We start from the raw sequence: 12,442 nt of genomic DNA, 5'->3' as shown, positions 1-12,442 counted from the left end.
TAGGAATGTGGTCATCGCTGAACATCCAATTATATCTAGCGTTAAACAAAGATTGGATATGATGACAAACTGTTTATTCAAACCAGAAAAGGTAAGATAGAAAACAACATAAAATATATTTTTTTAAAAAGGTCTTATGCTAATTTTGATGATACAAATAAAAAAAAACAGGTTGGATTGGTTTATCAATTGTCAACTGTTGGCGATTGCTCGACTGAACGTATCCGATATGCAGTATAATATGGACTCTTTTAATCTTTCTTTCATGCTTGTTAATCTGCAAAAGACACAGAAAATATCTTATCAGCAGCCCGCTACTATCTGCAATGTTGGTTAAGATAAACATCGACAGATAACGTGGAATGGATGAATGTACGGTATGATTCCTCTAAATACAACCCATAGGTACGTTACACGATTTATGAAATTGTTTCAAGGCAAGGATGTTCGGGTTACACCTTTTATTACATATCTCAACATTTATATGTGGTATATTTTAGGGAAATAGATCAGAACAATTTTCTTTTTAGTAACAAATTCTTGTCAATCACGAGCGGTGTTCAAAATCAGTGCTTTCGTTCAGTTTCCCTTTCAAGTCCTTACAATTTGCTTTTCCTGTGCCTAGTCCATTTTGTAAACCGAACCCGGATTTGTAGTTTTAAATTTAAAACCATTTTAGGAAGAAATGATGACGTTCTTAACAAGACGAAAATGAAGTGATTGTTGATAAGATGTTGTGTAGAATTGTCGTTGATCAAATTCGACCGATGACAAGCAAAGTTACTCACATGGCAAACTGAACATGAGTGTGCTTGAATATATTAATGAATGAAAAAAGCTCTTTTCAACTATAAGAAAATAATTGTGAAGAGAAATATGAAAACCCTCACCCACGAAGATGGTTGTTACCACTACTGAACACTTAATCGCTCTTATCGGGACTGGAAATGGTAATTTTCTTCTGCAACTTGCTGTACTCCTCCGTTAGACGGTCGTACTCGCGGTTCAGGCTTTCCGATTGCGATTTCATTGCTTCCTTGTCCTTGCGCTCTTTGGCTAGCTCCGACTCTAGTTCTGTGATTTTCTTCTTTAGTTCTTCGGCCTGTAAGAGTTAAAATAATTATATTTCAACTGGGTAGAGATTTTTGTTTCGGTTTTTCAAATCTTACATTAACAGCATCGCCGGCAGATTTTGCCTTCGATTCCGTTGGCTTCTCATCCCCTTTCTGCTGACTCATCAGCGTCCGGGCAGCGGTGGTTGCACTTTGAGCCTGCTTCATCGAGGCTTCCGCCTGGGCGAGCAGCATCGCCTGCCCGCTGATGAGGGAAACCAAACGGCGAATCACAAGCGACAGGAAAATAGCGAAACCGGAGATGTAGAAGTTACGCTGCGCACGGAACAGACGCATGCTGTGCTGCATTTCTACGTTCAGGTGCGTTTCCGTATGCGTATGATCTGGAATCAAAGCAATCGATAAAATGTGTCTCATGCAGGATCGGTTTCGGGACCGTATCAAATTACCGAGTCACTTACCGTTGGATGAATATTTACGCATTTCTCGAATGGCTTCGAGCAAAAAGAGGACAAGCACGGCCAGCAGCAGATAGAAATAGGTCTGGGCCTGACGGCTCAGCATCGCCAGGAAACGGGATTTGAAAAATCGATGCCATTGCTGCGGACTTCTGAGTGGTAGCACCAGCAGCAGCACGATAAATATTTCCAAGTACAGAAACGATGCAATTATGCCCCACACGAGAGTCATCTTGAAAGAACGGTACGGTCTAAAAATATCACAATTATAAACTTCTTTCTACTTCACAAGCCAGCTTTCAACAATGGTGGCGTTTCAGTCGCAGGGGGTCTAAGCACTGTGCGCGGTCTACTGCAAGTGTTCACTTTTCGCAGCGTAGATGCGATCTTTAATAGCACGATTGAGACACGTACTGCTGGCTGATGAAACTTTGCACCCAACTGAGCCGGGAGATAGGTGACAGGGTAGGAAGGAATGATGTTGCGAGAGGAGATTTGTTTTACCTTTATAGAAGATCCACGAAATATAATGTTGACTCACCGGTTGCGAACTTGGAACTGTACTTTAGGTGACAGCCGATTTTCGGTCGATTGTTTTGGCAGACGTACGAACGAAAACGTTTTCGATGCGCAGCTGGCGCTAGACAGCAACCCACAGCAACGATGACGTCATTATTTAGTTGAGTTTTTGGGGACATTAAGTTTTTACAGTCGATTCTCTCAGAGTTCAGTAAGTAAATCCGTAAAATGTTTTCTTTAATTCGCTTTTGATAAGAAAGATTTATTATTTTTCATAATTTTCTGCTGAATTTCTGCTTTGTTTGATCAACCTTGTTTAAATCTGACATCCCATTTTCGAACTCAAATGTCAAGATGACATTTTACCCTCGATCAGATGTCAGTTCACGCAAAAACACGAACGAGCGAAGAACGATTCTTTCATCGCTCGAAAATAATTTGTTGTATTCCTGAATATGAGTTTGTTTGCATATTTTTGTTAAAATAGCTACACCCACACGCTAGCTGTCCTGCTACGCGTGACGGAGATTTCCAAGTACTAGTTCGCCCGGCAAGTTGCGCAAGAAAGTGAACGTTTGTTTAGCTTTAGCGAGCTCCACCGACCGAATGTGAAAATGACCAGTTCCAATCATGATTCCATCATTATCCGAACGGTGACACAAAAATTCCGTGAAGGCGAATCCGTGCTTGCAGTATCCTTTTATTTATAAAAGCAAACATTTAATGTATCTCTAGTATTACGTCTGAGCTAAGTTTTGCCCCATAGAGAAATCAATACTTACAACGTCATGGGTAACGTCTGGCTTCGACAAAACTACCCCGTGGAACCTGGAAAAGGTTAAGAAAAACATTTACGAAACAGTTGACCATTTAACCCTGCTGGAAACAATTTGCAACAAGTATGAGGAAAGTTATTACGTATGGTTTGGGGCCGTTTTCTGTTGGAATAATTGTTTGTTTACAAATGACGACGGACACAAATGGGAGGGAAGCCAACAAACAGTAGGCTGGTGGTGGCGCAAAATGAAACGAAAGCGAAACGAGTTTGGCGTGCAATCGATAGTGCACCGATTTTTTTTTTTTATTTTGCCAGCAAATCGAGTGCGCGCGTGTAGAACGATACTTGAGATAAGTGGTAAAACATGCCGTGCAATAAATAGACCCATACAAGGACAGTTTAGCATAGGCACGTTGCCTAGGAGATCGCTTGCTAAAGTTGCTCTTGCAAACATATCGGGTGGCCACCACCCTACCCAACTTGCGATCGAGATAGCCACAAAAATATCCATACTACGATGTATCCCGATCTCGAACAATGTTCGTTTGCCGATTCTGTTTACATTGCGTGACTTACGCAGTTGGTTGCTGGATAATATTCCCGAAGAAACGCTATATTTGCCTTCTGGCGTCATTTCTTGTTGGATGTATTTATTTTCCTTAGCCTGAGCCATGTTGAAAAAATCCATTTCTAGATACTGGAAGCGTACCAAATCGTCGGAAATGATTTCAAAAACCGCTTGCTGGTGACGGTCAGCTCTAGCGAGTCGGCGGCCCTGTTTTCCTTTTCCGTTTCCCGCAGTCCACCGGAAAGCATTTCCGACCTTACCATTGGAGCGGTTTTTCCCATAAATGAATCATTCTACGTCAATCCAGGTTTGTTTCTATTTTCTTTTTAAGCTAAACATTAAGCATCGCACATAAGTATGTTACACTCACCATATCCCTTTTCCGCAGAATCCGGGTTCGGTTCAGTGTCAAGTCATCAGTTTACCATTTTCTCCGAAAATCAACCGACCACGTTCTACTATCATGCCACCGACGAAATAAGCAGTTCGAAAGATCATTTTTTGGCCTGCCTGAAAGGGCTTATCGCTTCGTACCACTCCGCGCCCGAACCGGCCCGCTCTTCGGCCGCCTTCCGGTGGCTCCAGTACTACAGGCTGGGCGAAGAACGGACGGGCCAGCTGGCCATTGACCGCAGCGTGGCAGACGGGAGCCAAGCGCCTAAAACGCGAGATGCAAAATTCCGCGAGGAACTCGAACGTCGCCGGCATGAGTATATCGTCCACGAACCGTACCGGGTGTACACGGCTACCTGGAACGTGAACGGGAACACCTCGGAAGACATTGAGCTGCCGGAGTGGTTGGCAACAACCGACACACCGCCCGATATTTACGCGGTCGGGTTTCAGGAGATCGAGTGGACACCGGAGAAGATTCTCATGAACGAAACAAAAATCGATCGAACATGGGTGTAAGTTTGGCGCGAAAGAAGTTAACACGTAGAAATCAGGTGCGATACGCTAAATTTGGTATTTTCTGCTCTCTTTTTCATTCCCGAACTGGGTAGTGATAAGGTTATGAGTGGACTCCACAAAGGAGCTATTTATACCGAGCTCGCTTCCATCCGTTTGGTGGGCATGATGCTTACCGTGGCTGTAAAAAGTTCTATTTATTCGAAGATAAGCGATTGCTACACCTCCGCCGTAGGGACTGGAACGCTTAAATGGGTACGTATGGAGCCAATAGAAAACAACACAGCAGAACGATGATTTAGCAATTGATCGATGGATGATTATCCACCGCCCATATCTTATCCTATACCAACAGGGCAATAAAGGTGGCGTTGGTGTGAGTTTTCAACTGAATGAATCCCTGTTCTGCTTCGTCAACACCCATCTCGCGGCCCACACGCAGGAGGTGGAACGAAGAAACGAGGATCATGACGAAATCATCCGGCGGATGTCGTTCGACAGCGGATTCCGAATGCGCTCGATCGATGAGCATCAGTAAGTAGAGCCAGAATGGCACGAAAGCTTATCGATAGAACCTTGTTTTCTTTTGTTGTTACTTCTTATCAGTTAATGGCTGTATAAAAAAACTGGCACTAATTGATTTGAAATGTTAACTTCACGGTTGCCATGTTTCGTTGCTTGTCTTAAATGTTTCAATCCTTCAAGCAAAAGATGTTCAAACACAATATAAAATTAAAGTATGTCGATCATTTTTGGGTTGCATAAGCTATCTCGTTTTTAAAACATAATTTTACGAGTTGTTTTTAGGTTAGAAACAAAGTCTATACCACTCAAAGTAATCAATCAAAGTAAACAATGCTTTCATTGATAGCTCCTACAATATCAACATGTGCCTTTAAGGGTTAACCAACATCGCAGCACAACTTTTATTTCTAATCAATTTAATTGATAGTCAAAAAGTAGAAAACATAAATTTTCAATCTAGGAGATTACATGCTTCATGTGTACCAAACAATCTGTTAAATTGAACCGTTCCAGACGAAATGTTTCGCTTCGACTAATGATTTTCCTTCGATTTTTCTTTTCATCACACCATAGCCACATATTCTGGATCGGCGATTTAAACTACCGGCTAGATGGACAGGATGTGACGCAGGAGTACGTTAACCGTAAGGATCGCGATTACAATCAGCTTTACCAGCACGATCAGTTGTACGTGGAGAAACGCCGGCACCGTATCTTTCGCGACTATAAGGAGGGAAAGATTCTCTTTCCCCCGACCTACAAATACAACCCCGGCACGGACGACTGGGACAGTAGCGAAAAGAGCCGCACCCCTGCCTGGTGCGACCGTATCCTTTGGAAGGGTCAGCGCATCGAGCTGCTGCGGTACGAGAGCGTAATGCAACTGCGCCGCAGCGACCACAAGCCAGTGTATGCCGACTTTACTGTCGAGGTGAGAACCGCGCCACCATCGGGGATGAAACAGATATAACAATTTTGTTTTTCCTTTTGTTGCGCCCTAAGGTTCAAACTAAGGACCAAGCGAAACTGAAAAAAGTGAGCGAAGAAGTGCTTAAAACTGTCGACAAGTACGAGAATGATAATCAACCGCAAATTACGGTCGAGCAGACCGACCTCGACTTTGGCCTTATCCGCTTCAACGAGAAGTACTCCCGGGAGCTGCTGGTGGCGAACAATTGTCACCTCCCGGTGCGCTTCCGGTTCGCCTGTAAGGACGATAGCAACAGTCACGTGTGCGAAGAGTTCATCCACATCAGCCACACGGCGGGCGAGCTGCTGACCGGCAATAGCCTTAGCATCCGTATCGATATATTAGTTCATCCGCGGGCCGCCTCACGGATGCTGCAGAAGCTGCGGGATGCGCGGGCCGGCTCAAACGTACCGCTCGACATCCTGGTGCTGCACGTTGAGAATGGGCGCGACATATTCATCACCATTTTTGGCGAGTACAAGCCGAGTTGCTTCGGCGTTTCGCTCGATACACTGATGAAGCTAAACCGGCCGGTATCGGCGTACGCGATCCACGAACTGGTGGCCCTGGCCAAGGAGGAGAAGCTGATTGATCTCGTCGGTGACGACGTTGGGGGCACTAATCTGCGGATACCGCGCGAAATCTGGCGCCTGGTGGACTATCTGCGCAACATGGGCATGCAGACGCCGCAGCTGTTCACCCAGCACCGAAGGCAGGTACAGGCGCACGAGCAGAATCTGCTTGAAATACGTGACTGGCTCGATACCTGGTCGACACACGATTTTCGTAAGTGGCATCTACAGCCAAGGACACACCACGATCGATATGATTGGTTTTGATTTTGGACTACCCCACGTTTCGTTGCTTTCAGCGGGAACGCCCCACACGGCAGCTGAAGTGTTACTGATGCTACTCGAGGCCCTCCCGGAACCGGTGGTGACAATCAGCGAACGAGAGTGCATCATCAACTCGGACAACTTTGACCGCTGCAAGGAGCTGTTACGGACGAAGCTGAAATCCGTCAACCGGTTGGTTTTCTTATACATCTGTCTCTTCCTGCAGGATTTACGCGTGGCGAACGCTTCCGTTCGAATTGAAGTGATAGGTAAGGGGTAGGTTGTTATCCAAGATTATTTTATCCTTAAAACGGTGCTTTTTGTCTCACCCCCCGTAGCCACCCTGTTCGGACGTATCTTTATCCGCAGTCAGCTCCCAGCAAAGCCGGAATTTAGTAATGGCATTTACGCGTACACGGAAGGTGAACGGGACCAGCGTAGGAGATTCATGCTGACGTGCCTCAACGGTAATCTGCGTGACTTTGCACGAAGCGAAATGAGCACGCACTGATCGGACAAAGCTTAGCGGGGTTTGCCATTGGTACGGAAGATGCTTTTCATAGGTTGCAAAAACACTTAAAATGTATGATTACCCAAACACTTAAAAAACACACACACACACACTCACCACTAGAAACCAGAGTGTTTCAATAAAATTTGGGAATTTTGGAAACACTGCTAGAAGCAATATTAGCGGTATACACTGACCCACACACACACACACACGTGTTGACATGTAAAACCCTTCCCAAAGCATACACCTGTGGCGGAAAAAATGATACAAAAAAAACAAATATTCAAGAAAACACCCGCCGCCATAGTATTCCTCATTGTTGTGTGATGATGATGTTGTATTACTAAAATTCTCTTATACGTTCATACGAAAAATGAAAATAAAAATAAATAAAGGAAAAGAACACATAAAAACCATCTCATAGTCATATCAATGAAAATTATTATCAAACCACCAAATAACGAGGGGGTCTTTAAGAATTATGCCAGAAGGAGTCGAATTTCAGATTAAGCTGTAAATTATGTGTTTGATGATTTTACTAAGTTATCTTCTTAGTTTGAATAATCGATACTGGGTTTAAGAAATCAAAATGATATTTTTTTAAGACACGGCAAATGAGAAAAGTTCATAATAATTAAAAGTTACAAATTACTGTGGATTGTTTTATTTCTAGTCCGAGTGTCGCACAAGAGGTTTACTTTCGCGGCCGACCCCCCGTTTTCTTGTTCGTGGTCGATTGTTTGTCCTTGTTTGTTTTATTCAACAGCAGCGGGTGCACGTCATCGATCGGGGCGTTATCGAGTGAAATTTCAAACTGGCTCGTTTTGCGCTTCTTCATCAGCGGTTCATTCTCCTTCATCGAGTCCTGATTGCCAAGGGATGCACCAGAGCCGAGTCCCGTCGCTCCACCAGAAGAGGCACCGGGCCCGGTGTTCCCGAAACCACCGCCGCCGAGGGTGTCGGCATTTTCCTGCGAACCCCATCCGTCCTCCGGATCCTCCACCTCCGGGGCCATCGGAAGAAACTGTAGCGCCGTCTCGTCCTCGTACTCTTCGTCCGAGCTGCAGAACGCGGCGATCGGTTCCGCCGATACCACGTCCACCTCGACCTCCTCGTCTTGCTTCGATTCCGCTGCCAGATCGACCGACTTGTCCTCGTCGGTGATGTCGAACTCGGACTCGCGTTCCTCGTACTCGACGTTTTCGTCCAGTTCCTTGAAATCGGGCGCAAAGGCGGACCAATTTTCTACCTGATTCTGGGCCCAGATCGACACCAGCCCCGAGCTGATGCTAGTGATGATGGGCCTCACCGGATGCCAGACGACATCGAGCAGTAGCTCACCCTTAGTGCCGTGCAGAATTTTCACCAGGTTACCGATCGACTTCTCCCAGATGTACAGCGCATGCTGGCGGGCACTTCCGGCGCATATATACTCGCCGTCGCCCGAGAAGCAACATTTTTTCCACGTCGTTCTGGTGACAAGAAAGGATTAGCGTGAATGGGTATTTGAAGTGATCACAGACGACTATAGACTTACTTGTTAACAAGATCCTGCAATTTTTGAATGGGTTCCGGTTCACCGTCCTTCCCGCACGTAACCACCTCCTTGGAATCGTACACTCGAATTACTCGATCCGAAGTATTCACTAGGAATGCCCTTAAAAATGCGCAAATGTGTTTGCAATTAAGCCATAAATCGATTGTCATTGAAATCAAACCAACTTACTCTCCACGGCGTGCGAACTCAATGCTTTTTACAGCGGTCACGCTAGAACTGCCCAGCACTATCTTAAAACTTGCCACGATTTCCAGCGTGTTTGCGTTCAGTACGAGTATCTTTCCCTTTGCGTTACCCGTGTATATGTGTTCCCCTCGACGATCGAACGCTGCGACGATGTTCAGGTCACCCTTCGGACGTGCAAGCGAAACAGTTAGTGCTGCAAGATGTTTATTTGAAGCTTGCAATACTTACATCATTGTCCAGCGGTAGACACTCGTGTTTACCTCCAACGTCGACCAAGATCGCCGCGTAGCGCATTGGACAGACGAGAAATTTATCATCATTCCGCGGATGGAACTGCACCTTGAGGATCGGTGATGGAAACCGGTACTTTTGCTCGCAGTCTCCACTAAGCACGTCCCAGATGCAGACGTTGTTGTCGGTGGAAGCAGATAGTAGCTTGTGGCCGTTCCGGGACCAACACAAACTGCACACCGGGTGGACGTGAGCGGAAATGATCTTGGCTATGCCGCGCGTCAGAAAGTCCCATATGACGACGCGCCCATCGTTGCAGCCTACCGCAAGCAGCGTGCCGTACTTATTGAATGCACACGTTACCGCCAACGAAATGCAATCGAGAGAGCCATCGAATTCTTCTGGGTAGTTTTGACCGAATGATTCTGTGGAGTTAATCGATAGATTTTTATTGACTTTCGAACATTTTGCTGCAAGCTAGTAATAATATACATACCAAGCAATTCTAGATTCATCGCTTCCTTACTCAGTTGGTCAGTTTATTCTCATCTAGAAGCAGAAAACACTTACGCTTTATAAACCGCTTTTGAAGCAAAACAAACAGAAGTGCTTCTTCTAAAACAAGCTGCTAGATTGGAAGTAAACAATCTAGTGTTGGCAGAATCGGGATTCGGAAGACTCGAAGATTCAATCCCTACACGGATTCCAAAGATTCGAACCAGATTTGATTAGTTTGGGACTCGATTTGATTCGGTTTTTACTAGATCCAAATCTATTTTAATTTGATTTCCATCTATCTATTTTTGATATGATAATCTATTTTTATTTGATGTGATTTTCCATTGAAGGTACACAATCGTTGGGAAGAACTGACAATTCGAACAGTCAATCTCACTTTTGAACTGGAAAAGTGAGATGCATGTGAGATGAGATGAGACATGTTGTTGGCGAGATGAATGTGAGTTTGAATTAAAATCATTTGTTGAAAATAAAAAAATAATAGCGAACTGTTGAGTGCAATACGCCACATTTTATTGATATGCCTTGCTCTAACGGTTGTATCCTGAACAGAACAAGTATTTAAAAGAAAAACAAATTAGGTCGTTCATTGACGATCGCATGGGGATCATATTTTATTGCTATATATATTGTAGAAACATAATTACAATAAACTCATTCTTAACTGCAATGTACTCCTGAGTCGTTTCACAAGGGGCGTTGCATTCAACTTGCTGACATTATGCAAGAGCAATTGCACGATCAAATCACGGCTTCTGATATAAAATAGCAAATCGCATATCAATACGAAACCTTCACCGGTGTAGAGTTCATTCGTCACCTGAATGGTGTTCAAATTGGCAACTATTTCCCCTGCGTTGGTCTCGAGAACATCCAAAAACAGGCTATTATTTCGCTGAGCCAAGCACAACAATGCGTTCAGAACCTCACGGTCTATCGATGGTTTGCACAGTAAGTTGGGCAACATTTTTAGCCAAAGCGTGAACAAATCTTGACCGTATTTCCGCCAGAGTGTGTCATTCCGTACGATAATGTCACAAAACAGAATCAGGATGCGGTTTCGAATCTCCTGGGGAAGCTTGACGGTTATATACGCTTCCAGCAGGGTTTTCAAAAGTGTCCGTGTCTCCTGGTTAACCGATAGGCAGTCGGTTTCCAGCAGCATGTAGCGCAGTACTTGCAGCAGTAAGTTGGTTACCTCTGCACCTCGAAACTTCCAGTTCAGCACGCAAGACTTCACGTACTCAACCACCTTGGTGTAGTTATCAACTTGTTTCTTTTCGCCCCGAAATTGCTCGTGCATGCAGCAGTAGAAGAAGCAAATGTTGAAATTGTGTCTGTAACAATTGTCGTCCACGGAGCGTTCCGAGGATAAGTTTGCATTCGATCCTCTAGATTGAGTTTTTCCTACACTAGTCTGATAGTAGGGAAATCCGACTAGGATGTGGTTGCAAAATTTGGCGCTATAAGCCTTGCGGAACCATCGCTTCATATCATCATTGTTCGTCTCTGCGCAGTACTGTCCCGTGAGCTCCCAAAGCTGCATGAAAATGTTGAGCAGTAGATCCAGCGTGGAGGCTGCCTCTCGTGACAATGCGTGCTCCTCAATGTAGTCTTTTCCGGAGCCCGACGGACGCACTTCTAACCACGATTCGAACAGGATCGGCATCAGCATTTCAATGTACATCTTTAACTTTCTTCCATCGTCAACGCGATCCTCAACCGAGAGACTCTTGTCTGGATCGGTTGCTTTGCGGAACAGAATATCCATTGGGCATGTGGCGAAAAGATGGCTTTTGTTGATGGGTACAAACATTGGCGCCTTCTCAACAAAAACATAATTCAACGGCTTGTGTTTGTACGGTGTGTACTCAGGGACCTTTGAGGCAAAGCTAGAAGGAAAAGATAACGGTTAACCTTAATTCGATCCGCCCGAAGTCAATACGATCTCTTACGGGTTTTCTTCGTCCACTTTGTTACCCTTAGCTTCTTCTGGGGTGTTTTGTACGGATTGCTTGCGCAGTTTGCTATCGATAAGAACCTTCAGCATACCGGTCAAACGCATCAACACTTTCATTCTCCACTGGGTACTGGTAGAATGTTTGTCCAGATTGATGGTCAGTGTACGACCCGGTTTTGAATCATTCTTCAGCTTGGAGATCATGTCCAAAAATTGAGGCAATATTTTGTCTCGATTGTCCAGGATCAGCTCGGGCAGGTATTGCAGCAGCACGTCGAGCAGCAACAGTGAATCTTCCTGGATATACGATTGAATGTGCGTCATTGCGCAGCGAAGAAATGATAGCAGAATATCGAAGAATGGCAGCAATCTCGTTTGTCCACTTGCGGCGAACACGCAGCCCAGCGTTTTGTAACAATCCTTCCGCACATCCCGTTCGACGTCTATAGCAAGGCTTGCAACGTCCTTAATAACTGAACTGAGCTGCTGCTGCAGTTCCGAGGGCATCTTGGTGATAATCTCCCGGATTCCACGCATTCCATCGCATTTGGAGGATGCATTATTTTGCTGCAGCTTCGCGAGACAGTCTTTTAAACTCAAATTTCTGTTCGACAAGACAGCAGCGTTCGATAGATTACGCTGCTTCAACTGATCCGGTATCACTATTTTGCGCACTTTAAAGTTGGTTTTGGTCACGTTTGCGCCTTTCGGGAGTTTGGCACCCTTTAGCTTTACTTTGGATTTCTCGGCCTTTTTGAATTTTCGCGAATTTCCCCCCATTTTACTGTTTTTGCCGACGCCTCCGGATTCCTAGAACAATTGGAATTAACACGTGCCG

At 44.9% G+C, this 12,442-nt stretch overlaps 4 protein-coding genes across 4 annotated transcripts; 1 reads left to right on the top strand and 3 right to left on the bottom strand.

Moving 5' to 3' along the window:
- Positions 1–142: 142 nt before the first annotated feature.
- LOC131271679 (B-cell receptor-associated protein 31) lies at positions 143–2,116 on the bottom strand. Its single transcript, XM_058273186.1, has 4 exons — positions 2,036–2,116; positions 1,535–1,782; positions 1,170–1,456; positions 143–1,102 (listed from the first exon to the last, which is right to left on the bottom strand). The coding sequence occupies exons 2-4, from the start codon at positions 1,761–1,763 to the stop codon at positions 923–925; spliced, it is 696 nt and encodes a 231-aa protein (XP_058129169.1). The 5' UTR covers positions 1,764–1,782; positions 2,036–2,116; the 3' UTR covers positions 143–922.
- A 399-nt stretch (positions 2,117–2,515) lies between these two features.
- LOC131260903 (inositol polyphosphate 5-phosphatase OCRL) lies at positions 2,516–7,492 on the top strand. The gene is made up of 9 exons (XM_058262750.1): positions 2,516–2,742; positions 3,523–3,703; positions 3,785–4,304; positions 4,401–4,560; positions 4,661–4,839; positions 5,404–5,761; positions 5,833–6,586; positions 6,672–6,905; positions 6,975–7,492. Exons 1-9 carry the CDS (start codon positions 2,665–2,667, stop codon positions 7,145–7,147), a joined length of 2,637 nt encoding a protein of 878 aa, XP_058118733.1. The 5' UTR covers positions 2,516–2,664; the 3' UTR covers positions 7,148–7,492.
- A 249-nt stretch (positions 7,493–7,741) lies between these two features.
- LOC131260904 (retinoblastoma-binding protein 5 homolog) lies at positions 7,742–9,738 on the bottom strand. Its single transcript, XM_058262751.1, has 5 exons — positions 9,622–9,738; positions 9,123–9,550; positions 8,877–9,058; positions 8,688–8,807; positions 7,742–8,622 (listed from the first exon to the last, which is right to left on the bottom strand). The coding sequence occupies exons 1-5, from the start codon at positions 9,638–9,640 to the stop codon at positions 7,845–7,847; spliced, it is 1,527 nt and encodes a 508-aa protein (XP_058118734.1). The 5' UTR covers positions 9,641–9,738; the 3' UTR covers positions 7,742–7,844.
- Positions 9,739–10,226: 488 nt separating this feature from the next.
- On the bottom strand, positions 10,227–12,428 carry LOC131263394 (testis-expressed protein 10). The gene is made up of 2 exons (XM_058265626.1): positions 11,600–12,428; positions 10,227–11,536 (listed from the first exon to the last, which is right to left on the bottom strand). The coding sequence occupies exons 1-2, from the start codon at positions 12,382–12,384 to the stop codon at positions 10,288–10,290; spliced, it is 2,034 nt and encodes a 677-aa protein (XP_058121609.1). The 5' UTR covers positions 12,385–12,428; the 3' UTR covers positions 10,227–10,287.
- Between the last annotated feature and the right edge of the window lie 14 nt (positions 12,429–12,442).

The sequence above is a fragment of the Anopheles coustani genome, chromosome 3 (assembly GCF_943734705.1).
Source record: "Anopheles coustani chromosome 3, idAnoCousDA_361_x.2, whole genome shotgun sequence".
NCBI classification, from domain to species: Eukaryota; Metazoa; Arthropoda; class Insecta; order Diptera; family Culicidae; genus Anopheles; species Anopheles coustani.
Note: the sequence above shows the minus strand (reverse complement) of the source record. Positions and strands in the feature narration are given on the sequence as shown.